We start from the raw sequence: 27,273 nt of genomic DNA on the forward strand, positions 1-27,273 counted from the left end.
ACTTTTTGTCCATCATCTGAAATGTCTAAATCATGCTTAGATGTTTCTTTAAAATGCTTGTGCTCCATGAGGAGCTACAGCACAGTTAGTTTGTGGGTAGCATCAAGGGAGGTCCGAGCACAGACCTAGTGCTCTTTGAATAGCTCACTTTTGGCCTTGAAGGCAGAAGGAATGATTGTATTTCAACCATGCTGTTCAGCACCCTTTTAGTCCTCTCACAGCTGGTGGGACATCCTTTTCTTAAGAAGACATTACGATGAAGATGAAGATGATGGTGGTGGTGATGATGGATGATGAGTGGGTAGTCTTTGCTTCAATTCTCCTTTCTTTAGGTGGGCATGTCTTGAACGTGCCTCAGTTCTCCCTTTTCCTCTAGGGATTCTCACTTGGACAAATGTGGTGATGGCTCCTTGCATCCCTTCTTGCCAGCACTGTGGGTTTTCTGTTAAAGCAAAGCTGGATGGGCGGTCGGTGGGTGCACAGCCAAACCTTTCCCCAACATGCAAGCAAGAGGTAGCCAATGTGTAAAGGTGGGAACCAGGCCCACCATGTGCTCCTGCCCTGCACTGAAGACAGACCTCCTATCTTTCCTGATTAAAAAGGACTGCACGCAGCAGTTAGTTTAATTGACAGGAGTCGATTGCCTCGCAGGCTGTGCTCTCACCCACAGAAGCGGGAGGCCATGAGGAAGGTGTCTGGGGTTCAGGCCTCTGCTTAGGGATGTTCACTCATGTCGGTCTGCAGGGGCATCCAGCTGCCGGCAAGTGGGGAGGGACTGGGCTCTAGACTGCTAATCCAACTCGGATGGTAACAATTCAGTCATTTTTGCTCTGAGTGGGATGAGAGCAGTTTAGAAATAAAAGCCTTTTATCTGTCTTTTTAAAACTTTACAGCTATTACATTTCTACATTAGGTTGTTATCTTTTTTAAGAAAAAAAATACAATATCGGGCTGCTTCGGTTGCCAGCAGAAAATACCGCCAGAAATCACAGACCCCTGTCATTTTCTGCGTATTTGTAATTTCGCGGACGGTTCCTCCCGCCCCCGCGCAGCGTGTCGGGCTGCTCAGCTCTGCAACTCTGAGTCTATTCCTGGTGCGTTGTCTCCCCTCCCCATCCAAAGTGGCTCTTTGGTCAAGGCAATGTCGAAGCCTGGAAGGGTGGGGAGGCCGTCACGCGCGTGCTGCTCTCCCAGCCAGGACCGCCACCCCAGCTCCTTGCAAGGGGGGGGCAGGCCAGCACATAAGGCATCTCTTCTGCTTACCATTTGGTAAGCTTGCTTTTTTTTTTTTTTTTAGCATTCTATAACTATGTCGAGATGTGCCATCTTACCTGCTTTTTAATTTGTGTATATGTGATGATGGGCTAAGTGTGAGAGAAGGAGAAAGAGCTGAGACCGGTGCATTCCCAGGGGTTCCTAATATGCAAACGGATGGGCAGAAATTTAGGAACCGGTATGGGGAACCTTTAGTCTTCTGGTGTGAGAGACTAAAAGCTGATGCTGCGACCGCCGTTCTCGTGCTGCGACACGATGCCTTTGTCCTTTGTAAAAACCCAGCACAGTGCAGCCACGCGGGCAACGTAAGTAATTGGTGTGGCAACAGAGGAGAAACAGGTGGCTTGAGGTAGTCCAGATGTCTCGAAACCTTTCCTCACTGTAAGGCTCCAGCCCCTACAAAAGTGCTGAAGAAAGGTTGTCTAAAGCTTAGTCTAAAAACTGAAAGAAAAATCCCAATACTCTCCCAAATCAATGAACAGAATACATTCCTCGTAAACCAGTCTCTGTTTGTGAACACAGAGTATTTAATACTGGCTTGTAAATAAATCAGGCTTTATATTCTCCCCTTCTGCTTCTTCATCCTCTCTCTCCCCCAGTCAACTCTCAAGAAAACCCTCCAGCTGTTGGCAGAGGGAAGCAATGGGGAAGATGAAAACTTGTCCTTTGTGTCTGTGTGTGTTGGGAAGGAGAGAAGAGTATAATGGCTAGCTCATGGCTGCTGGTGAACAGAAAATGAGGAAAGTTAGGCCTCGTGTCGGTGGTTCTGGAAACCTGGCTTGCACAACTTCTTCCTCGACCGATGTACCCACTGATGTTAGCCAAGGCAACTCTTCACTGGGCTTGGAATCTCTTGGAAGAGGATTATTTTCCTGCCTCTCCTTTCTCCTTTTAGTATCTTGTCTAACTAGATACCAGAGCTTTGTTAAGAGTATCTGCTGCTGCTGAGGACCCCCATCCCAGAGTTCCCATAGGGGAAAGACTGCAGTTTCAAGTTAGATGAAATACTGACCGGAGGTCAAAAAGTTCTAAATTAGTCACCAATGAAATTTGACTGCAAACTGGAAGGCTTCTTCTGGTTTGAAGAATTAAGTCCTGGAGCATCTGTCTAAACAATTTACCTGAGGCAATGGTCTTAGCTGGTTTAAGGTGATGCTCAGCAAGATTACGGAAAGGGATGTGTGACAGGCTAGAGGAATCATAGAATCATCGAATGGCTTGGGCTGGAAGGGACCTTAAAGATCATCTAACTCCAGCCCCCCTGCCATGGGCAGGGACGCCACCCACTAGACCAGGTTGCTCAGGGCCCCGTCCAGCCTGGCCTTGAACATTGCCAGGGATGGGGCGTCCACAACCTCTGAGTAAAGAATTTTTTCCTAACATCTAATCCAAATCTCCCCTCTTTTCAGTTTGAACCCGTTCCCCCTCGTCCTGTCACTCTCTGCCCTTATAAAGAGTCTCTCGCCCTCTTTTATATAAGCCCTCTTATATATAAGGAATGCGTAGAAAGGGTAAATTAACCTCTGCTAGTAGCCCATATTTAGCTCTTGCCAAGGGAAGGAAGTGTTTGTTGCTCAAGTCAGCAGCAACTTCAGCTACTTCTTGGTCCCCTTGCCTTGCTTTGAAGGTATACAGGCCATTTCCCAGCTTCACAGCTCCTGCCCTTTCTCAGTAGCACACTAGAAGCATTGCTTCTCCTCTCACTGTTGGCCCTGGTATTTGCTGTTGGCATCTGGGCAAGGGTTTTTTTTGGTCTATAGTGACTGAAAAGCTCTCCTCTGAGCTTATCCGGACCAGCAGGCTCCAGGCTGAGGCAGGGAGTCTCTGGCGGTATGGGCTCGCACTGAAGCTGGTGGGAAGGAATAAGGTTTGGGATTTCAGAAAGGCCTTTTTGCTTGTGTGCAACTTTCTTTGAAGGGATGCACCTGAAGTTTCTTTTTCATCTTTTTTTTTTCCCCTCTTGACTACAAAGTTTACAATGGAAGATGAACAAATTAAGTTCAAATCTGCCTCCTACACTCCCTCCTCTCCTCCCCAAAGGTGCAACTTGTGACAGATTTCCGTTTCAGCCCATGGTGGTGACACTGTTGCTGCGATTGCTCAGTCTCTCACCTCGCTAAACTACTTTTTTTTTTTTTTTTTAAATGTTTAATGTGGGGCCTGATGCCAAAATGCTTTAGCATCGTGGGCAGGTGTTACCATCTCCTAACAAACTACTCCTCACTGCTTCCAGGGAAGACTTAAACTGCAGGCTCCGTATTTGAGGAGGCTGGAGCAATTAGCTGAAGGTGTGTCATTTAAAGATGTTACAGCCTATCCCAAAGAAGCCATTGCCTGTTAGTGAGTAGTTTTGGAAAATGATTAGTAAAGCATTTTTCTGTGTATTTTTATGTTCTGGGGTCTGTGTAAATCCAGCTTATGTTCATATTGCCACAGATAGGATTTACAGCTGTTGAGGGTCTCTAGAGAACCCAGAGAGCGATGGGTGGAGGTAGGGAGCCAAACCTTTCGCATAACTTTATTGATGTTGAATGAAAATGCACGATAAATGGGTGGTGTTTGGTGAGACTGCCTAGCTAGGTGTTGGATTTAGGTGGAAAAAAATAGCTTGAGCGCCAAGAGGTGGTGGATAATTGGGTGCATGCATGCATCAATGTCCAAAACTGAACTTTCAACCTCCGGAAGAAGCGGCTGCTTGTAAACTACAACTGGTATGGGGGCCAGCTGTAAATTTTACCACCACTTGGACTAAACCAAAGTGGCATATCCCAAATTTTCCAGTGAACAAGGGGTCGTGAAACATGAACAATGCTGAGGAGCCTGCCTGTGCCTCGTCCTTCTCCACACCGATGGTTTGGACTGGGAGAACCAGGGCCTGGCACCTCCAGGAGGAGCTGGTGCCAAAAAGAAGGGCTTCAAAAAAAAAAAAGAAAAAAAAAACCCAAACCAAAACCAATGGTCTGGGAAGAAGATTAAGATCTTGGCTGGAGGCAAGATCCTGGAAGTGAGGGCTCTGGAGGGAGATGAATGTCAGGAGATGGCAAGGGCCCTTGGGCAATCCCACCATTGACTTATTAATAAGCAGCTTTATGTCCCAGAGGAAGACAAAAACAAACCCAAAACCATTTGACACGTACAGATGAGAGAACAGAATAATTTTACATACTGTCACTGGTGGAAAAGAGTCAGGGTTTTTCAATTTTTTTAAAACTTTTATTTATTTTTCTAGAAAAGGAATAAACTCTGCATGGTAGAGTGTACGGTATATAATTTCAAAACAGAACAAGTGATATGGAATGGATTATTCTCCCAAACTATTTAAAGTTGAACCTAAAATCATTTGTAAATCAACACTCATTACCATGTAAGACAAAGGCAAACAATCAACATGTTTTTTGTTTGGTACAGATTTCCTCTACCACTTCAGCCTGAATTTTCCCAGGGTTGGGGAGAAAAGGGGGGCAAATCCTGCCCGTTGTCCTAACCATAATTGTACTGACCAAGCTTTGTGCTCTGAGATCTAGCATCATATGGCTTTATATACGTTCCTAAGTGAACAGTGCAACATCATCACCATTGTGTTTATTCCACATTCAAACTGTAACTGAACATCACTCCGAAACCCTTTCCCGCCCCCAAGACGACGACGACGAGAACAACAACAAAAAGCAGAAAGTCTCCAGCAATCAGATTTCATCCCAGAAATCTGTGTAAACTGTAGATCAGGGTTGGGTAGCAGCACAGAAGACAAAAGATGTGACAGCGTGATTCAATAGCGTCTCTAAAGACTACTGTAAGACTGTCATTCTTTAGTCTGCATCTTGCAATCACAATTTGCTTTTTCCCTGCAATACTATAAAGCAACATAAAAAAAAAAAAATCAAACTCAAAAGCAAAAGGTAGAAGCCTTTACGGAAAGGTAAAGCTTCTGCTTAGCCTTGAGTGGTCGCTATTAGAAACAGATCTCTGCAATCGGAAGCAAACCTCGAACGTATATACACAATTTCGGTGGGAAGGGACGCAGCCAAGGATAGAAGCCCTCCTGGCAGACCCACAGACCGTTCTGGCTTGTAGGTCAACACTACACTGCCGTTTTGGGTTGAATAAACTGGCAGGGCAGCCGTAGGTGTTAGGTGCGCTCCAGGCTCTCGGCTCCTCTGTTCCTTGGCTGCGTGGGGGCTGGGAGGAGGAGGAGGGAGCAGGGGCACCGGCGAGGGCCCCCCTCCCCTCGCTCCGCCGCCGGCCGAGTGATGCGTGGGTTGCAGCAACATGGGGCGTTGCACCGGGGAGGTGAGTGCACGCTTTTCTCTTTACCCCCTCCTCCCCAATCCTGTTGGAATGTATCTGATCAGTAACTAGGTAAGTATTCATAGTAACGGTAAGCTAGCATAGTCACCCTCCCCCTTAAAATGGAGGGAGAGCAACAGCATCAAACAAATTCCCATTTGTCCTGACATGTAACCTTTCCAGATCCTATAGAGCAATCATATGCAGGCGTTTTTCATACTAGAATTTAAAGGAGTCAAAGCTGGTAAAGAAACTGGATGTTTCCTGGCCTAACTGAAGGAAATAATAAAACTGATTAAAGTAAGAGCGAAAGAAAGTAAGCATTAGTGTGTTTACATCCTCTGGTATGTCCCACTTCTCTACGTTCTGCTCACAAGCCCTCTCCATACTCTGAGCAAGCACTCCCAAACTTAGAGAGGTAAGGCTTCAGCTAAAATCTCATGCTTGAGATTTTAAGTTTTTTTTTTATAAATACCATAACTGTAAGTATTTGACTTTACCGGATCCGTGTGGGGCATGTTGAGGGCAAGGCTTGTTAAGTGAACCAGCAAAGGAGAAGATTGGACAGGGGTGTAATCTCACAGGATAACAACTGAACGATGTCCGTAAGCATGGCGCTAGCTTAGTGTGTATGTAGCATCGGGGAGCTTGGATGAAACCCTCCAGCTTTCTGGGTGTCCAGTTAGAACCAGGGAAGCTGCAAGAAGTTCTACCGTAAAACTCCAGTACTGAAATGTCTAAAGGAACTGGACCTTTAACTTCAATGGGCACTGATTTTAGGTTTTGCACAGTCAATTCTAGTTAAAAACCAAAAACTGTAACAATAGCTGATGCCCCTGCTGTTGGAGCCTTAAGACACCTGTTATACTGCTGAGCCCTACTCTTTTTTTTTTTTTAATAAAACACTGTTTTAAGATACAGCACAATAAATGTGCTTATTACGCACTCTAACATAGAGCACAGAAATACAACACTACAGAGTGCAAGTCTAACCATCTCCACAGTGGGAAAAGTGCGAAGGTTAAAAATATGCATGTGGCTTAACACAAGATATTTTTAAAAAACATGACATGGAAATCTCATACTAATGCTTTCATCTTTATCACAAACATGACTGAAAACTCAAGGTCAGTTGCTGATCCTTCTCTCGTAGCAGTAGTAGTGTAATCCTTTCAAAGGTACTATGTTGGAAAGATCAGAGAATAAAAAAACCAAGTGTCCAAGAATGATCCCATTTACCACTTTTCCAGTAGGTACGTTTTTCAAGAAGTAAACACGTAAGGTCACCTTGATCTTCGCCATCAGTAACTGATACACTCGGAAACAGCTAAGCCAACCACCTGGACTGAGATCAGTTTGGTGTCGCACACGCACACACACACGGATACACACACAAACACCCCACAGGAAAAAGTGCACTTTCAATTGCTGATACAAAAATAGATTGGCACATTCTTTTTGACACAGTGAAGATAGCCTCTTTAAAAGCTTTTTCACGTTAAGAAGTCCTCTTGGAAGTTGCAGCAGGTCTGTAGAAAAAGCGCTTATGAGAATGCACTCATGTGGGCTTCCAGGGTTTGTGTGATGGAGAGAGGGGTGGTCATGGAGGCTGCCCTTCAAATTTCTGCCTACTTTTATAGCCGTAGTCCCCACAGGTAGGGTCAGTCGCCACCCAGTTTCAGCACGTTAACCATTTACCAACAGCTCAGTCTTCACCTGCTTTGAGAAAGTAACGATACGTAAATCTGTCAAAGCTGAGAGTCTTATGTTGACGCAGCGTTTCCTATATGTTGCCAGAAAAACTGTTTTGGGGAGAGAGAGAGTGAAGTGTTAGGAGTCTGATTTTGCATTTCCAGTAGTAACAGCGGCTCAGGAGAGCCAAGCGGGAACAGTCGGGAGCCCCTTCCCCGCAGGGCAGCCAGCGCTAGGAGTTCTGCACCAAGCGTCTGTAGTGCGGCATCACTTCGTGCTCGGGAAGGTGGAGAGCGAACTCCAAGGCCACCAGCACCGGGAACTCGAAGGCGATCAGCTCTCGCCTGTTCAGCCGGAACTTCTCTTCCAGTTTCTGCAATGACAGCCAAGGGAAAAAAAAAAAAATAATAAAAAGAAGTCTTTGTGAATGAGGATTTGACTTTCTAGTGCTTTCTTACAGATGACACTATTCAAAACATGCGTGCTGCTGTCATTAAACCTCTGCCCTGCTGGATATGCATGGCTCTAGGTTTAGAAAATGGGAGCAGGATGAACTGGATGTACTGATTCCTTCCTGCGAAGGTGAGCTTACAAAGCTCAGCCTGCCCTGCTATTTCTGACATGTTTGTCGTTTCGCTCACTCCATCTCCAGCAGATACATCTTCTAACGATCACAGCGATTACCGCTGCAGGAAGAGGAAACTCCTGGCTTCATGCGAACATTGAAATCACTTGTGTAATGGAAGACATGTGTCTCGTAACTGCCCACAAACTTCCTGCGCTGCTTGAAATCACTAATTTTCCTTTCAGCATTAGACTGTGTTACAACACCCTATTGGGGAAATTATTTCTGCTACAATTAGATACATTTGATCTTAATACCTCAGAGGCAGAAGGTGTCATCTGCAACAGCCATAAGAACGGTGAGTAACAGAAACTACTGTCCTCAAGGGGGATGAGATGGGTTTCATAGCTGGCTTTCTGCTGTAATGTACTAAACCTCCATCTGCTCTGCTGTTTGCACTGGATTTGGATGCTACAAGTAGGCAACCAGCTGCGCAGGGATATTTCCCCCCCCCCCCCCCCCCCCGTCCTCTTCTTATGATCTCCCTGGCTTGCTACTTCTCTCCCCACTGGGTCTACTGAAAAGCTCAATGTGTCTTAAGGATGGACCAATGTTTCAGGATAGCAAGAGAGGCCACATCTCCCAACTCCCACTGGGTTGATTTTTTTTCTGCTTATTCAGGCGGCTTTCTAACAAACCGACTGTCGACCCAGCTCTGTGACTGTGGCAGAAGGGCATGAGTCCAGTTCTGCCCCCCAACCAAGTTTCCATGTCTCTTGAACTAAGTGAGTTGGTTCTAGCCAAGTACCAGCTACCTGCCCTAACTTTCTGTAGCGTTAAATCACATTGGTATCTCAGTGCTTGCAAACCGATTATGGAGTAATGCTCCCTTCTGTTAACTCTTTCATATGGAGTGGGTGGAAGACCAAACACCTTAGTCTACAAAAAAAAACAGTTGGGGTGAGGTGTTCTAATGGGAACACTTCTTTAGGTTTTCTTGCCCAAAAGCTTAACTTGATGAAAGAAACATAAACTTGGTAGTCTCCTAGACTCCCCCCAAAATTAGTATCTGCATTTACCTCTCAAAGGAGAGTCCTTACTGACATTCTTGAAAACATAATTAAAAGCAAAATGAATTTCCTGAGGGTTAACTTTTGACTTGTATTGACAGAATGGTGGTCAGATACCTCTCAGCCCTCACAGCATCTGACACCAGGGTCTTCAATCACATCAAACGAGCTTCCCGCGCCTCTGCAGTGACATTGATCACTACTACTTCCACATAAATACGTAACAAAGAAAGGTATTTAGCTGGCTGTACAGCTGGAAACTTAGAGTGTGGCCACTGACAAGCAGGCTTGTGTAGACCATACACAGGCACTTCATGTAGAAGGAACACTGGAAATCTATGGATACGTACATCTATAAGATGCTTGACTTCATGTTTTCTGAGGTCACTGCCAATTTTGGCTGCTAAAAGAACACAGGCTCCAGCACAAAGTTTTCTATTCTGCTTGTTCAGCTTCCCCTTGAGAGCGAGCTTCTCAAAGTAGACAAAGGCCATGGCCACTGTGGGCTCTTCAAAACCACATTCTTCTTGAGCAAGCTTGCGCATTTCTCTCTTCAAGCTGAGTAAAGAGACCAGACAAGTATGCTGTGAACTGCATTTTAAAGCATTTCTCATTTCACCCCAAGAGTCATCCTTTCAGAGGTTCCTCCTTAGTCAAATGGGAGGGGAAAAGGAAAACGTAATTTACCGGGCAGGTATCTTTATGCTCTGTGTTGGGGACGCATTTCACGGCACATTTTGACCTCACCCTTTCCCCTCACTGCCCCGAATAGATAGTTGTGTTAAACTATAAAAGCAACTAAAAAGCTTTGACATTTTTAGTAACAATATTTCATCAGAGGTCTTAAGCTGCATACAATTTATTTAGTCAACAACAGCTCGATTGCTTGTGCTCAATATGCAGCTTTGCTGCTGGTTATGGTTGGTCAAATCCAAACTGACAGCCTTTCCATGTACTGCAGTACTGTCTGGTTACAGAGCAGCACGACTCAGTATCCTTCTGGCCACTTCAGTCAAACGAAATTATCATTACTTCAGAGAAGCAATATGTCTAGCCTGCTATACCGGAAACAGTGATGAAATACTCCAACTTTGCTGTGAAGCTGACCACTTGTTTTGCTTCTGGCCATGCTCTCTGGACAAGGCACAAAAGTCAGCATTTCTCTTTCCTCAGTCTCTTTTTAACCTAAGTGCCATGAGCTTAGAGACTCTGTTGTGTTATTTTTCTGGATATTTTAGTAGAGCGCATGCCCAGCTCGCATCCTCATCCCGTTAGATGCTGGGTTTGACACCTGACCGGTGCGTGTTTGTACATTCCCGTATCTCGTTTACTCAGCCCGCTAATCAAAGCGATCATCTGACTGACTTACTCCACACCTCTGCCGGTCACTGCTCCTGAAAGATCAATCAGTGCTGTGCTTCCCCTCACGTACAGCAGCAATTGCACTGAAATGTGAGACAGCTGCATCACGTTGCAGCCTTCCCAAGCTTTGCAACGTACCTTCTTATTTTACTGAGGGTTAACTTGATGTGAGGGAACTTCTCCTTAAAGGTCTCATTCATGTCCTTCTTGAGATCTGATGGCTTCACGTAGTCTATGACTGTGGTCTGTAACACATGGTCAAGAGAGGATTGCTCTTTTAGTTTGTAACAAACAAGATCACTCAATTCCCAAAAGCAAGGAATACCAAACAAGTGCCAGTCAGTCCCAATGCTTTCAGCAGAGGGGAAAATTAAGTCTGAATTAAAGCAACAATTTCTTTGTGACTGCTCCGTCAGAACAAGTGAGCTGAAATCTGAGACGACTGCTGAGCGCAAGCCCCGAACAACACGTACTTTATTAGGATCCTCCAAGTATCGCTAAAACCGAGTTTAAGCTAAATGTGGGTGGACAAAAGCTAGCTGAGAAGTCTTGTTAAACCAAATAAAATCATCACAATAACTGATTTCATGACCATATTTTGCGTGCGTATCTCCATGCAGTTCTGAGACATATTATGCATTTCTCTCAAACTGATTCTTCAGAGAAACTGCTGGTACGAATTCTTGACTGCCACAGCACATATTTGTGATAAAATAGGTAATTAGCCTACATGGCAGGTCATTCAGTAGAGCGCAAGACAGTAATGCTGTCATAAGTTAGGCAATAAATGGACAAAAATACTGAGTTAGGACAACATACAAAGCGTACAGTCTATTTCCTTTACATTGAGCCTGCTGTTCCTTTTTGCCACAACCTAAAGAATTTCCCCAAGTAGCAGAGGGCCCTCCTGGCCGGTAGCGCAATGCCAGCTCTCGCAGCTATGGGCTTGCAGCACTTCTCTCATTCCTTCGGTCTTCATCCAGGAAGCGTTTTACCCAAATCCTCTGTCACCGCTCACCTGGCCAAAGTCTACCAGCTGAACAACAAACCGGCCTACATTTTGGGGATGTGCCAATTCTCGTCCTGGCTTGGGCTGTTCTGCCCCTCAGACAGCAGCAGAGAAGAGCCCCAGCTTGGGCAGCCAGCGAACAACCTGGTCCCCAGGCACCCAGCTCCCGGCCAGCTTCAAGCACAGGCAGTGGGAGAGCAGCAGTCTGCAGTGCAGTGCATCTTCCCTCCAGTACAATAATTTTTTCCTTCTAATTTCTGTTTATGATTAACCTATATTATGGTAAAGGGCTGTTAACGCTAAACAAGAAGACGTGGAAAGAGGCATGCAAAACACTTGTCGCATGTTATGCCTTTATAGAAGATGGAGCCTTGCTGTATTATATCTTCATGGGAACCTAAATCAGCCAAAAAGACTGACTGCATATGCTTGCAGCTTTTTCAATAATTAAAATAGTACATGGAAGGGCTTGGGGAAGAGAGAGCGTAATGGCTCTAGAAAGCAATTGGACAACCCTTGTTACCTGGTCATGTTCTTGCCTGGATCCGAAATGAGCATGAAGGGGAGTAAAACACACCTAACTTTTCCTGCACTTTATTTATGAGATAACGGTAACAAAATGATGGATAATTATAGGACTTTAAAAGAAAGCAGAACACATGTTTACCCTGAATAGCGCACAGCAGTATTTGAGGTAGACACACTGTAATAGAGAGGAAAAAAACAACTTCTTGCCTTGTTGTTATGGTCGTACACATGTTTTAAAATGTGGGCCGTTCTGCTATCTGATTTGCAGTGTGAGAAGCATCATCTCTCCAGATAAATTGCTCCCCACTACGTCCTGGCAGGCAATTCTGCTGGGCACGTCACACACACCAGTTGCCTGCCATCTTCCTCAACTATAAATGCTTGTGAGGCCCCTCCAACACAGTTATGTGTTAGGCACCAGTCCAAATTTTGCTCAATAAAGGGGATAATTTATTAAGGAAATTCAGTCCTATTACGGAAAGCTGCCAGTTATAAAAAATCATCCAAAGAGAGAAAGCCACATCAGCCCTCTTCAGCCACCCCTGCTGCCCTGCATGTGTATGGATGAGCTCCAGCACAGGTCTGGGCAGACGCCGCAGTGCCACTGAGCTCAAAAATTCATACGCCACCTTGGCGCTGAGGCAGGCAACGCGCTGCCATGCCTGAATAAAACGAAGAGAGGAAAAGACAGGGAGGAGAAACCTTGCCCTACCTGGCGTCGGAGGGAAAGGGTTCAACTGAAATGTGCGGGTCTGCCTGGTTTTAATCTTGCTGAGGTTGGAAGGACGTACGCACGCACCTGTGCGGCCACGGCTCTTTGTCACAGACAGCTTCTCATGTGCTTCATCTCACCTGGCAGGGCTCAGCCCTCCGAAGCAGAAGAATGAAGCAGCTACCAATTACTCCTCTCCTTTCTTTCCCTGGGATGTCGCTGCCTGCCTGCCCACCCCTTGGTTTTGTTGCCAGAGGATCAGCAAGTTGGGTGCTTCTGACACACAGATAGTCTGGGAGTTTTATGTAGTATTAAGAGGGTTCCTCCTGGTACTGCTATAAGACGACTACTGCAACAAGCCACATAACATAATTTAGACCAGTGCCGTCTGCTACTCAAAGTACAGAAGCATCGGTCCATGCTGCTCTTACTTAGAGAGTCAAGAGACACTGAGCACATAAACGTTACCCACTATTAAATCCAAAGATGATTTTAGTTACTACCAGCATTTTTTCTGTTGTCTTGGGCAATCCTAGAAAGAGTGAGCTCGGTGCTACTGTGAAAAGCTACACGACGCCTTGCTTCATGCTTCACTGCAAACCTAACTGCCTGTTGTTTGCTCTCCATTACCATGGAGGTCCTTAGTTTTATCTTAATTATCTCGCTCAAAGTGATCATGGGTTTCTTCTGGCAGACTTGCACTTGGCACCCTCCAGGTAATCATATTCCCTCGCACAGAGGAGGATGAAATCACGCACAAACCTCACCTCCATGAGAGAAACCCCTTCGCTGCAGAAAGCGCACGGCAGCAGAGGGAGGGCTCGACCATCCTCCGGACTCAGCCGCACAGAAATTACACCGGACAGCAAGTTTCAGTCGCTTTCACCTCCAACAAGTAGGTGCCGGCGTGACCCCAGCTCCGGGGGCGACTGTGCAGCGGCGGGGTGAGCCCTGGGCTCTGCCACCCCGCAGCGGCAGCCCCCCGGCGCGCACCTTTCCCCGCGGCCGCTCTGCAGGCACCGTCTGTTTTACCTGGGACTCCGCCCGCCCGTGGGACACTTGCCAGAATTCAGCTAAATTCTCTTTAGAAGGAGAAAAGCTCTTTTTAAAAAATTTTATTTAAAGCAAAGCACTCAGAGGCTTGAGAATAAGCAGACAGCTTAAAACTGAAAATGGTAAGGTGGAAGGGCTATTTTTAACCAGAGAGATTTGTCAATTTTGTCCTGTTGATAAGAATCTCCCCCCCCAACGCTGTATACTGCTGCTTCCTGCAAGACAACAGTCTCTACGATATAAATCACAATAATGAAATCCAGATGAAAGCTGGTGTGTGCTGGTTTTGATTCATGTAACAGGATAACGGCAGCATGTTTGAACACACTGGCTCTACGGCAGCTGTCTCATCTTGTCAGTGCCATGCTGGAGAGCTCAGCTAACTGCCCTTATTCTCAAGAAAAGGAATTGTGCAACTTCTTCCCCCCCCGATTTTTTTTTTCTTAGCTGCTGCAGAAGCCCAGCATTGGTTTGCCAATGGGGCTGTTTGCCCAGCTGGTGCCTACAGAAATGCAAGCATGTGGGACCCTGCCCACCAGGGAGGAAGGCAGAAAACAAAAAAAAAAAAAAAAAAAAAAATATCTGTTGACAGGTAATTTACAAGCAATGCTGAATTAGTGTCTGTTGAGTGATCCAATCAGTTACCCCTTCCAACTGTTTCTGACCAGGCACCCGAGCATCCCTCTCGCTGTCACGCTGTGGCTGGGGCACAGCACCCACGAGGCCACATAGAAATCCCGGTCCCCGACCCTGCTCCTGCCCGGGGCACCTCCTGCACCCCACGAACGGCTTAGCACTGAGAAGCAACCCCCTGCCGCTGCCCCTGCCCACGAGGGATGGAGTCGAGGGAACCTCTGGGGTGGCCCAGTGACCCACAAGGACCAGCTGGGATCTGGCACGGGAGGGCTCTGACCTCACGTCATCCTTCGCTGCCTGCTCTCTGCCCAGCGTTTACGCTTCCCTTCTCCGTTTCAGGCCATTTCATGGCGCTTGAGTGGCTTGCGAGTCCCAAATGAAGCTGCCGTGTTGAGGAGAAGACATGACTGTAAATGGCGTGGATTTTTGTCTGTCTGGAACAATTCTGGTATTGCCCATGTAGGAGCACTGTTCAATGCCGATGCACCAAATTTTATGAAGAGTTTGCAAATATTTCCCTAAAAGGAGCACAGCGTTTTTCTATCAAAACATGCTTTCTTATACATAATGTTATTCCTTACCAGGCAGGCACTCTGCTCTCCCAGAGCTGTCAGACACAGGAGCAAGGCACTGGGAACTACCAAACTGTCTCTCTCATACTCTAATCTCGAATGTTTGTAACTTCTGTCATCCACAAACGTCTGTCTTGTTTCTCACAGCTTATTTGCACAAAACACATTTCACTTCAGTATTCAGCAATACTCCTTCGTGAGCTCTGTTCATGTTCTCTGTACACAAATCTGTGTATGTATATTTTAGTTTGGCGATGGAAGTTGCACAAGACAAATGAAAGCCTTGATATAAGGTAGCTGACAGATGCCTGGGCAACGTGATGAATGCTTCGGCCGAAGTCCATACTCTGCACACTTTTTGCGTGGCTGGCAGTTTTGAACTTGGAGGTTAGCTTGTATGTTATTCACAAGTGTTTTCAAGCAGCTGCTTTCTCATAGGAAAGCTGTATATATAGTTTCATAAATATGGGAGGAGGGAGGATGCCTGAAATGGTTGGAAAGACTGGCAAGATGAAATATTGTTGAAAATAAATCCTACTTTGGCATGCTACCAGTAAAAGATGATCTAGCCTTGGATGCCTCTATCTCCTGCTTAAGAAGGATAAAATCAGAATAAAATAGGTGAATATAATAAAAGGTATATGATGGGCTCTCTTCAGCTGTCGTTATTGTATACCCTCTGACACATCTACTTCACAGAGAGCAGACAGAAGACTGGTACTTTTAACAGACTTTCAGTAGGTCAATGGTAAGTTCTCAACCACGTAACAAATGAAAAGAAGTCAATGGCTCTGCGCTGCCTGGCTACCTTAATGCATACTGCAAGTCACCAGCTACATAACTATAAACTGTCAGTAACCTAATGCATATACTTATGGCTGAAGATGCACATATATTGGAAATCCTGCTAGAGCAGAGGCTTAAAACAGCGATGGAAAATGGGAGAGATTCCATCTTTGTAATAGGAAACAAAACCCAGCAAAAAAAAAAAAAAGGGGGAAGACTAAAAGATGTTTCAGTTGTTAGAAAGTTATTAATATTCAAGGATTTTGAACTGAAAGATTTAGAATTTCACAAAGCAAATAATCTCAAAACTGTCTCTTTGAATTAAAGTACATGGAAGGATGCCAGTTTATTTTATATGGTTAACACACAGAAATAATTATCAATTAATACAGTGTGTCGTTGTTACAAAATATGTGTTTATTGGCGTCTCAGCCAAATATAGCATCAAAAGCCTACAGCACAGGGTTTAAATATGACTATATACCACCACTGTGATCCTCTGCTCCCTGAAGCTTTTGGGTACAAGGTCAGCAACTGATAAAAAAGCAGTCTGGAGATGCTTAATTTACAACTACGGAAGCGGCTCAAAGAATAGGGTGACGGCACCGAAGGACGCCGGCTGTAGCGGAGTACTCCTGACCTTGATGCTCCTTGTGAAAGACAGAATGGGGGAGCGGGAGACCGAATGCGCTGTATCATCATGCAGGGCTTTTGTTAGACTAAACGGCCAGGGCAGCAAGCAGTTCTAATTTTAAAATCACATTGGAGGACTAATATTTAATAATGCAGCCTGGCAGTGCTCGACACTAGTCCTGGCAAATGCAGGCTGACAGTCAGCCTGCTGTAAGAGCACTGCAGACTTATGCGACACGCTTTTTTATTAGTGGTGTAGAGATGTCAATTTATTTTGACATAATTAAACCAATGCACTGAAATTGTAGTTAAGTACCCAAACCAATTTCCAAGGGTATCCCTTGGGCACGGATGGATGGATATTGCAGGGATGTTATTACAGAAGGGTCACTCAAAGTCAAGATGCTACTGATCTGGGTTTTTCTTCTTTTGCTGCAAGTTTTGGCAGCGCACAGCAGCCAGCTAACACGCTCCTGTGTTTCTGTGTTACGAACAAAAGCAGTACTGCGGGGTCAGCCTCACGCCTGTTGCAAAGTGAGTTTTCTCCTTCTGCATGGAAGGAGTTTGTTTCTGCTGGCAAGAACACAGGGAGGCCAGGGAGGCACTGACAAGTTCGGAGGTACCCTGGTCAACGCAAGACTCGAGCACAAAAATTACTGCTCTGCCTGGTAGATAAAGTTCCCATTCTAGACAGACTTAAGAATCTGCAAGAATTCCTGTTTTAGCAGTATCAGCCAGGAAGACATCTGTTAACCGTGACATGATGCTTCCCTCCTCCCCTCACCCCCCAGCATGGAATTCTTCTACCTCTTACTGTTTATATTGCGGTAGAGATTGTAGACTCTCCTACAAGGCCAACATAAAGCAAAATAATTTCTCCGGGGCAAAGCAGAATTTAAATATGACTAACACAATTAATAGAACCTGTACAGTTTGTGTTGGGAAAGTATTGAAGCTGCTTTTTCAGAATCATCCCCTGACAGGCTGTTTGTGGGTATTACTTTTAGAAATGTGACAGGGAAGTGTATACCATTTCAAGCTAGGAACTTTGCTGTAAAAAAAGACCGAACCGAAAACACTTCTTCCCCACAGATATCTTCAAGGAGGAAGCTTAGCTACTCCTTGAAAACAGCTGAGGACTTGCAGTTAAAAATCCTCTGCAAGTCAGGACTAATTCAGCCCAGTAAAGTTACAAGACTATAAAAGTCAATGTCAGTGATGATAAACTCAGGCTCCACAAAAATGGAGGGAACTGCACGTCACACAGGCTTGAGTGCTAACTGCACGTATTTCAGAGTAAAATCCAAGCAAGACCACACATTTTGCCTGTCCTATGCCTCATGATAAAGCCTGCAGTGTTTACTGATGCAGCGTTCACACAGACCTCAACAGCGTTTTACCAGTGGAGAAATCCTGGCCTGCAAAGCAGGAGCCGGGCTCCCAGGAGTCATATGGGTGCATGTAGCCCTGCTCCGCAGTCAGCGCCGCAGCCCAGCATCCAGCCCCGCTCATCCACGCCGCCATGACTTCACATTCCTCTCGCACGCCTTCCCCCCATTAATTGCTCTGACATCCATAAGGGATGGGGGGGGAAATATATACAAGCTTGCAGCTGCCAAGCATTAATGCTAAATGCTGGCCAAGTAACGAAACTTTAATTACAAGCTGCAGCCCTCCACACACAACTAAACATTCAGCACTGACATCAGAGCCGCTCTCAGCTGCTCCGGCACTTGCAAGAGGCAGTAATTACCACTGTATTCTGCTCAGGACCAGAGACTGGTTTCAATCCATGTACAGCAGCTCTACAGCTCTGCGGTCATTTGGCAGAGGTCTCTCAATACCGCGATGGCTGTGCACGGTCAAGAAAAAACCACAGGTTTCTCACTGGCCTCAGCCTGCAATTTGCTTTAATTGCAGCATACGCCGATTTTTATATTTGGGGAAGAAAATGACCTGAAATTACAGCCTGTTATGCTCCTGTTCACACTGATGTGAACTGCAGGGAGGGGGAATGCCAGCTGAGTCCAGAAAGTCCAATATGGATGTGAGTAAAATCTCCTACGTAGCCAATATGACCCTATATTCACCAGCTCGATGCACAAGCCCTCCTTACCCACAGCCTGAGTTGCAAGATCCTATTTAACCTGCAAGCTCCCAGGACACTCCGACACTACCTTTTCTCCCTTCTTGCGGCTGAAGGAAGCACCAGCCCCTTGTGAAATCTCTCAGCCGAGCCCTGAAGAACAACCACCCACTCTTCGGTTTCTTGCAAAGCTGTGCAGCTCCTGCATGGCATCACAGCTATGCTGCTTCGACCAGGGGCAGGCAAAATCCTTGGACCTTGGACAAGAGAGCTCTTGGCATGTGCCAGTTATTCCCACCAACAAAAGAAACACAGCACTTAATATCTTTCAGCCCTTTCTTAGATTAGTGCCTGCCTTCAGAGAGGGAGACGCGAGTGCTGCAGACCCTCAGGCAGTGCAGAAGTGACAGCTGGAAGGCAAATTCAGGAAAAAAAAACCCAAAATGTGAAATAAAGCATTTTTCCAGACACAGTAGTAATTAACCCCTAGAGAAAATGAAAAAGCAGAGAGACCCCAGTCAATGCAGATATAGTCTAGACAAACAATGATGTTGATTTTAACAATTGCTGTTGAAGTCCATTTTCCACCTTTAAATCATCTAATTATACCTCTGTCACAGTGGAAATGCCCAGTCAGCTCCTTATTGCAATAAAAGTACCTCAAAATGCTGTGGTTAACCGGCATATAGAAAAGAAGGGCATTGAACACCCACTCCTGGGCCTCAGAGACCTCCCCTGCAGGATGCTATCCTGGCTGTCCTATTTTGACTTGCCCAACTATGTCCATCTCAGCACCAAGTTGAGAAGGGATCGAAGACCTCAAGTGATCCTAGAGGACTCAGATTGCCTGGCGCATATTCGCAGCCTGAGGAAGGCTGGAAACACCACCATAACTGCTAAAGCTATGTTCACTTTGGATGCCAGTTAACAACGTCTTTCTGTTTGAGGGAAGACAGCCCCCTGTCTATGACAATAACCGTATCAGAACTTAACAAATATTTTCCCACCCAGATGTAGCTGCCATAAAAGGTTGACACTTTGTGGGCGGGCAGCCAAAAAATAACTTGCCAACCCTAAAAGTAAAACTGGCTGAAAGTAAGCAGAGGACATACTGGACTTCCCACTTGAAAATTTAGCACAAACACAGCCTCAGAGCTCGATTATGCCTTTCTGTGCAACAGGCAGAACACTCCTGCCAGCAAGGTGATAACCTTCAGTCTACACAGAACATGTAAAATCCATTTATTTTGAAGAAGGAGAACCCAAGAGGCCTATTATCAAATAAAGACTGGGGGGATGGGCAGAAAAGACCCTACAAAACCTGTATCTTTACATACATTAGTAGTTTCTTAAATCATATCTCTGTTCCAAGTTAAGTGAGGACATGGACGACACTTTAGACCTCAGTGTTTCAAATCCTATCCTATTTGTATATAGATAAGAGTACTAGGTACATGAAAAACTAAGATAAGAGTACTATGATAAAACTATTATAAGAGTACTAGGTACTTTTGGGGGGAAAAAAAAAAAAAAAAAAAAGTTTTTCCCTGCTGCCTACTACTACTTTGGATGTATAATTCAGACAGATACGCACTTACATGCATACGATGGCCCGGCATCTTGTGCCAGTCCTGCCAAAATAGCACACCAAAGTCTACAGACTTGGTGCAACTGAAAAAAGGCTGCAGAAGTCTCTCACCACAGAGAACGTTGAGCACAGATCAAGGAACAGTTACGCGTGTCTCTTGTTACGGGTTTGGATATAGTGAAAAATATACAGGCTCTGCTCGTAATTGCTGCAATTAAAGGAAGGACTATCCCATGGTGAAATAAATACCTGGGAAACAAAGGCTCTACTAGACACTGAAGCGCTGTTCCGAGGAGTGAATGATAAGCATCAAAACACAATGCAACTTCATGACTTCAGAAAAACCCTAATGGGCATCCTCCTATTTTGTAAGAGATGCCAATTAGAGGAAGTATACATTTTCCTCTGAATGCAAGAGAATGAGCGCATTGTTCGAACAAGCCTTTCATCTGAAGCATTTATGAAATACGGTGGTAATAAAAGCCTTTACTTTTGTAATACCTCCATGAGTTTGTTTTTACATGTCCTGGTAAGTAACTGTCATTTAGAACAAAGCATTCCAAACAGCTGTTATTAGTAGATTAAAAATAATAATAATCTTCTTAAAATACGGCCAAATGTAACCTCAACCTTCAAAATATTGTTACCAAAATTTATCTGTGCTACACCTAATTTTGCATGTCACTTACCATATATGAAGGAAATATTAAAACCCGCTTATGTTTGCCACATGGCCATTGGGGATCATCTAAAAGATTTGGGTCATATTCAACAAAGTCTCCCAGGTCGCTACCTACAGTAAATATAAGAAAGGAATTCATTACATCAAGAAATCTCTGGACTTAAGAGAAGTGCCAAATGAGTTCACAGATAATGCACAAGATGATCTTCATGCAAGATTTTTGAAAGAGTTGAAAGATTTCTCTGAATCTTGAAAACTCTACTAATGCAATTTGCAAAGATATAGAGGACCTACAGCTTACGAATTTAAATGTGAATTTAGGGCTTAGAGAACTGCAAAATTATATAAAGTTCCACAATGACTTTTATTCCCAGCAACAAGTTTTCATCTGTTTATGCAGATGCTGTGATTTGTTTCATTTAACATGCCAAAATATCTTAAGCATATAGTGCTTTGGCTTATGTTTTGTGTCTGCTTTTGTAAACACAGCCCTTTCCAGCCTAATAAAGGTCACAAGTATGATTTACACCTTCAGCTTATAACTACCGTGTTGACCCTGTAAATTTTCCATAGCAAAGGAAGGTAACGATGAGCCTGATGCAGGAGAAATAAACAATGCTGGTGACAGGAGGAGGCACGCCGAGTGCCATCAGGGGCTGTCAGTATGACCAGCAGTCTTGTTTACTTAACTTTCTATCATCTGTAAGCCAGCTTTGCTAAACGAACAGGCAACGAGCTCTGTTTCATCCACAACACGAGACTAAATTTTGCTTAATTTAAGCAAAAAAGGGGCTAAAACATGACAGATGTCCGTCCTTCACAATAACTGCCTCTCACCAGGCTATGCAAGGATATTAACACAAGCTTCTTGAGAAGTTACCTGCATCAATGCTCCCCTGGGTGCTGTTAGCTCTTGCCAAAGAAAGGCTACGATGGCTTGCATTGCGAAATTGGGAGAAGGATGAGGTGGAGTCTATCGTGTTTCTCCGAGTTCCCAGAGCATTGGTGGGAAATAGAAACTGTGTATAAGAAACCGTCTAAAAAGAAAGTCAGAACGGACAGACAGTTACTATCAGCCCAGCTCAGCCACAGCGGGATGCCTTTGGTGCATCCCAATTGGAAGCAAGGGAAGTCAAATTAGCAAAGGATTTTCTGGATTTAATAGTTAGGCACAGATGAATAAACACCAGTCACCTATATGTGCTTCTGTGCAGTCAGTTTATCCATGCAAAAAAAGCTTTTGCAAAGGCATTAATTCTTCAAGAAAACAAAACCACAAACACAGACACACAAGCTCTAATACACCGGATTTACAAAATCCTATTCAAGGGTCAAATTTAAAAACATGTCAATTTAGTTGGGTTTTTTTCAGTGGGCCTTCTCTGTAGCAGCTTTCAGCTGCTTCTTTAGTGAAACAGCATCATCTATATGGGTCCCTCAGCACAGAGCTGCCAGAGGCAAATCACTTGAACGTTGCTAAACTTAAGCACTTTCTCTGATATTTTTCTCGTTTAGGATTTTGTCTGGCAGAGTCTTACTGGTGTCGTAAGTGAGCTCCAGTTTATAGCAATAGTTGTGGGAGATCATTTACTACCTCCCAACATGGACTAACTGTGAATGAATACTTGTGACAAAATTATTTTTAGAGAGTACTGGTTCTCTGCTTGTACCCTTGGCCAGGAACAGGCTACGCCTTGCTTCTCGTAGGTTTGTTTTCCAAAAATAACATTATATTGAAGAAAAAAAGTGAGTCTCAGACTCTAGACTGGTTTATGAGGAGGTCAGAACAGGTATCAAATAAAACATGTGAGCTTTCATTTATTTATAAGCAGACAGATTGTCCTTGGGAATTTACAGTCTGTGGTCTGGCCTGACACCTGGTTAGCTGAGTACACCATGCATAGCAGCATTGATCTAGGGCCTTTAAATCCGTACATGACAGCAGACTGGGTAAACTGAACTGTAAAAAGTAAATCAGGTTTTCAGCAAAAAATGTTTTCATTCATGATTAAAATTGTCTCTATATATTTGTTTAAAACTGATCACTTTCCCTAGAGATTCATAATTGCTTATTCTATTCAAGTGAATGCACTCTTGGATTTTGACATACCCATCAGATTTCTACTACTGTCTTCCTGCTCTTTGGAAAAACATACTGTTAAGCAAAAATTATTTTATTAAATAAAATTGGGAGCAAACAGAATTATAGTTTACAACTCCCACCAGAAATTATTTTCAAGCCTCTGACAATATACTCTGCAGCGATACCTCCTGCTAGAGCCAGGGGAAGGCCGCACAATTCAGTAATACTTTACAGACTCAGATGTTGCCAGAGGCAAATTTCTTCAAGGAGACAGAGTTGTTTGCACTGACACCTTGGGCAGTGCTCCTGAATTTCTGCTAAGCTTATTTACAGTTTGCACATACTGTGCTTTAACTACTGTGTTACACTGCATGTTATAATTTATGTTTATATTTGTGCTTGTTATTAGTTAAGCCATTTTTTCCCTTAGTACATAAAATCTAAGGGAGTAGGAACTGAAGCATCCCCACCTTCCCGTCCGCTCCGAGCTCCACACCTTCAAGACCAATTATCTCTTTCAGACACACTCCAGTAGAATGGCACTGGCGTCCACCATCCAGCTTCATATCCCTGGGAAACAGAAACCAGAGCAGAAACAGCTCTTAATACACACGCCTCATTCACCTTCCACCACCCAACGCTGAAGTAAGGTAGCAACGTTAATCCAAACATGCCAATGCAAAACACAAACCAGACAACTTTTCCTACAGGCAGCACTTGTGTTGTCTAAAATGCATTACAGAGAAAACTCCCACTTGGTTCCAGGTGGCACCTCATGCCCCACCTGTGGTGGAGAGCAAGGTTCCCCATCATTGGGTGCCTTTAACAGAACCTGGCACTGGGACAGAACTGGAAGTCATATATGCTTCAGGTGAGATCCAATAATCTAGTTTGAACACTTGACTGCCACGTATCCAGCAGACGGATGGTCCCAGAGTACGTACCCACACCCCTCTATGCCGTTGGACAGAGGTAATTGCCCGTGAAAGCCTCTGGGAGGGATTCCTGCTCCTCCGAGCGCAGGAGAGTGTCCAAAGCCCAGTGACCCTCCTGATGGAGGCTGGCAGGAGAAACCCAGCTCTCCATCACCTCGGGATGGAAACTTGGGGATCTACTTTAGGACTGACCCACTCGGCATCTTACACTTGGAGGTAAATGAGATGCCTGAGACAACCAGGCTCTATCCCATGCTCTAGCTTCATGACCAAAATGCTAAATGTGAAGGTAAAAAAGACTATAAGCAAATTTGTGCTCCAGAAATGACAGCTATACGCAACTCCAGGGTATTTATTTCACAGTATTTTCCTGGCTGATTTCCGCTGAGGTCCACATATGTGCTTAAAAATCTGCATGGGAGAGATGCTGACACTGAGGCAGGGAGAAGCCCTGCAGGCTCTTCACCCGATTGCAGGGCTGGGCTATCTCCTACTGTGTCTCTGCACACCCTGTCTCCTTGTCTTCCCTTTCCAACCTGTCACTCATTTTATTTCTCTGAAACATGGCAATCGGTGAGTCCCCAATAAATCACGTACCTTACTGCTGGAAAAATCCAGCACATCTATCTGCTGGAAAACATACTTCTGCGACAAAGGAAAAGACTGTATCAAGTTTCTAATCCCAACAAAGTCCTCTTAGTTTCTTGACTGGGGTTCACTTAGCACAGTGTCACATTATCATTCTTGTTTCCTGGTATCACGTTACTGAGGAGCTGGACAAATAATTATGTAAAAATAACCCTCTGTCAGAGGCATGGGATTAGCCTCTCCACTCTTGTGCAGAATGTACTTAAAGGAACTGTTTCTCATAGAGATAAATACCAAATAGTAACCATTTCAGCAGATCTTACCTACAAAACAAACACACAACCTGAGGAAGCCCCCAAACCCCAAAACAAAAACAAATATCCCCATTACCTGAAATAGTATCAGAACAGTTTAGTTTCCTTCCACTCAAAACTTTACAGACATAGAGTAAGAAATAATGCCATTACGACTTTGAAAACAAGTCACGGAGAAATTTCTCCATGCAATTAACAGACAAGGACAGATAACTCTGTAATTTGTCTAATGAAAATCTGGCACCCTTTGAAGAGTCAGCACAGCAGCTTTAAAAAAAAAAAAAGAGCAGCTCTGGGAACTGAAAAGAAATCAGTGCTCTGGGTCAGCTAGCACGTGTGAGCACACACGGGAATGGTTCCTGGACATTAGCTGAAGATCGATGGCCATTAATGCCTCCATTTTCCCATCTTTCCGATGTTTCTAAAGACGACTCAACTTCAGGAGCCTGTGAAAGACACCACAGGCATTCTCCCTCACCCTAGGTGTTTTGCAAGGGCTACTTAGGGTCTTCCCCTCTTCTACATATGCTCTATATTTCTAGGTAGTACATGATTGCTTGTGCTGTAAAACAGAGTAATAAAATATTACTGTTTGGAGAGAAACCTGTCCATAAAACAGAGAATTAAACTCCCTCTCTTGAGGAAAATCAGTACTAAACAATGCGCAGTTTCTTATCAGTGTATAAATGGAAAGGCTCATCCTAGCTTATATACATCTTCCTCTCACTGGTAAAAGATCTCAGTGAACACCTAATAAGAAATTCCTAGGCATCTTTACTGTATCCTTTTTGAGTTCCCTATCACTACCATCAACAGCAAGCTAGTCAAGCTTTTTCAGGACAAGCCTTGATTTTTTTCCCTGCCTCCTATTATAGAGAAAAAGTTCACGAATACCTCAGCAAAGCTCTTGCTGGGAGAGCAACCCCAGGACCTGGGGGATGCCTCCGCTTTGCCCTCTCCAAATGGGTGAGTCGTGCTGGGGCACAGTCAGGACGGTTGTTTGGGTACAGCCACCGCACCGGTGCTGCCAACCACCGCCACCAAGTCCTCCAGGACATGTGCCCTTGTGTGGCACCACAGCCAAAGGGCCCCGCAGGGCAGGAGCATACGGAGGATAGGCACTTTATATATTAAAAAAAAAAAAAAAAAAATCAAGCTTTTACTGTGTTTAAGTTATTTACCAATAGGACGGAGGAACTGCACAAACCAATATCCTGTAGTAAAGGGTGCTTACAAAATGCAGAGTAGGAAAGATAGTGCTTGCCAAAGAGGCTTTTAAGCGAAGAAGACTTCCTTCCTCATTTTTGCTTTTCCTGTTTTATTTTCCAAAAGTGTTTTTTAACAAAGTTTTCAAGCAATTCAAGCAGACACCAAAAAGCAAAAATAAATCATGGGAACTTAATTTTACTATCTTCACTTCATTTGAGCAGGGAAAGCTTGAGGAAATGAGAAGATCAGGGATGACGTTTCCTCAGGAGGCCCAGTTTCTGACAAAGTTTGGGGAGTTACCCTGATTTACCTCAATGTCAAGCTCTAGATATTCTGTTCGTGCATACCATTTCCAGAAAGCTGAGCAGTATTACAAACTACACTCGAAACTAAGCGTATTGTTTTAGTTATCCAGGACTGCAGAAAAAAACGAAAGTTTCTCCACCTACCAGAGTTCACAGATTTTTTTGGAACAGTACCAGGTGACTTGGAATCCCAAATTTGTTGTGGGATGGTGAAAAGTTTTACTGAGCAGGTAGATAAGAATCAAAACAGGAAATCTCACCGTGTCTTTTACTTGTCAGGCCAGGATTAACAGAATATAAATTGGATGCTATTACCTTTGGAAGTATAACATTTCTTTAATGAATCAAACGTTCTGCTTTGATGTCATCTACAAAGCCCCATGCAGGACTCCTGCTGGGCACCTGCTCTTTAAATGACAGCAACAGTTGAACACTTTAACCTGTGAATAATTTAGGAGTCCATTAAATATTAAATAGATTTCTAGATACATGAAAAAGCCTTCTGCTTATTGCAAAAAGGAATCTGATAATTGTTATTTAGAGATGTAAGCCTTTTGTGTCTATATTTTATGCTAAGTGATACCTGACTTAAGATTTATTCTAAAAGCAAAGGCGATTCATGAGACATCAAGAAAAGATACTGTTCTTACCCGTCACTGTAAATAATTTCTACTTATCGTCTCTGTTTATAGGGACAAGGACAATGACAGCTTTGGAAAAGACGCGCTGCCAGCCAGTCCAGCAGCAGATCTCCCGCTGCCTGAGACTGCCTGCTTTAATTGATGGAGAGCTTTCAGATCCTAATTGCCATTAGGGTTGCTAGAACAACTACTCCAGTGGCAATTTACAGGGAGAGGAGGTGGGAAAACTCCTGGAAAGATGGCTCTAATGGGCCAGCATCCTTTTTCTCTCTCCAAACATATTCAGGTGTCAGCATGTCAGCTCTTGTCCTGATGTTTTGCCCAACACGGAGTAAAAGCTCAAAATTTAAACCTATTAGCTTTTGGGGATTCATTGCTTAATTTCAGTCTAAGGCAACAGGGCAACTGACAAAAATGAGCAACGGTGGCTCTATAAAATTCATACATTAGATGATTAGTTTTGAAATGTCCTGGTGTGAGGATAAAAAAGAGATTTATGTGTCTTTCTGTAAAGCTAATATGCACTTGGTTTTGTTTCTTTGTTCAATTTGGAAGAAGCAAGGAAAATGGGCAATGATAAAAGAAAAGCAGGGATATTTCAGTTTCCCTATTATCAGCTAAAAACAGATAGTTATTCTTCCCCAGGCCTACAGCATGATAAA

General features: G+C 44.3%; 1 protein-coding gene across 2 annotated transcripts in view; it reads right to left on the reverse strand.

The window, feature by feature from the left end:
- Positions 1–4,552: 4,552 nt before the first annotated feature.
- CABLES1 (Cdk5 and Abl enzyme substrate 1) overlaps positions 4,553–27,273 on the reverse strand; it is a gene marked incomplete at its 5' end in the record, with an annotated part of 75,343 nt that continues 52,622 nt past the window's right edge. For both annotated transcript variants that reach the window (XM_082305301.1, XM_082305302.1), the window contains 6 exons: positions 4,553–7,627; positions 9,240–9,447; positions 10,390–10,496; positions 20,544–20,647; positions 21,417–21,573; positions 23,090–23,189. In XM_082305301.1, coding sequence (XP_082161427.1) covers positions 7,487–7,627; positions 9,240–9,447; positions 10,390–10,496; positions 20,544–20,647; positions 21,417–21,573; positions 23,090–23,189 — 817 coding nt within the window. In that variant the 3' untranslated portion in view covers positions 4,553–7,486. The remainder of the gene's footprint in view (positions 7,628–9,239; positions 9,448–10,389; positions 10,497–20,543; positions 20,648–21,416; positions 21,574–23,089; positions 23,190–27,273) is intronic.

Source organism: Platalea leucorodia (assembly GCF_965183815.1).
Source record: "Platalea leucorodia genome assembly, chromosome: 1".
NCBI lineage: Eukaryota > Metazoa > Chordata > Aves > Pelecaniformes > Threskiornithidae > Platalea > Platalea leucorodia.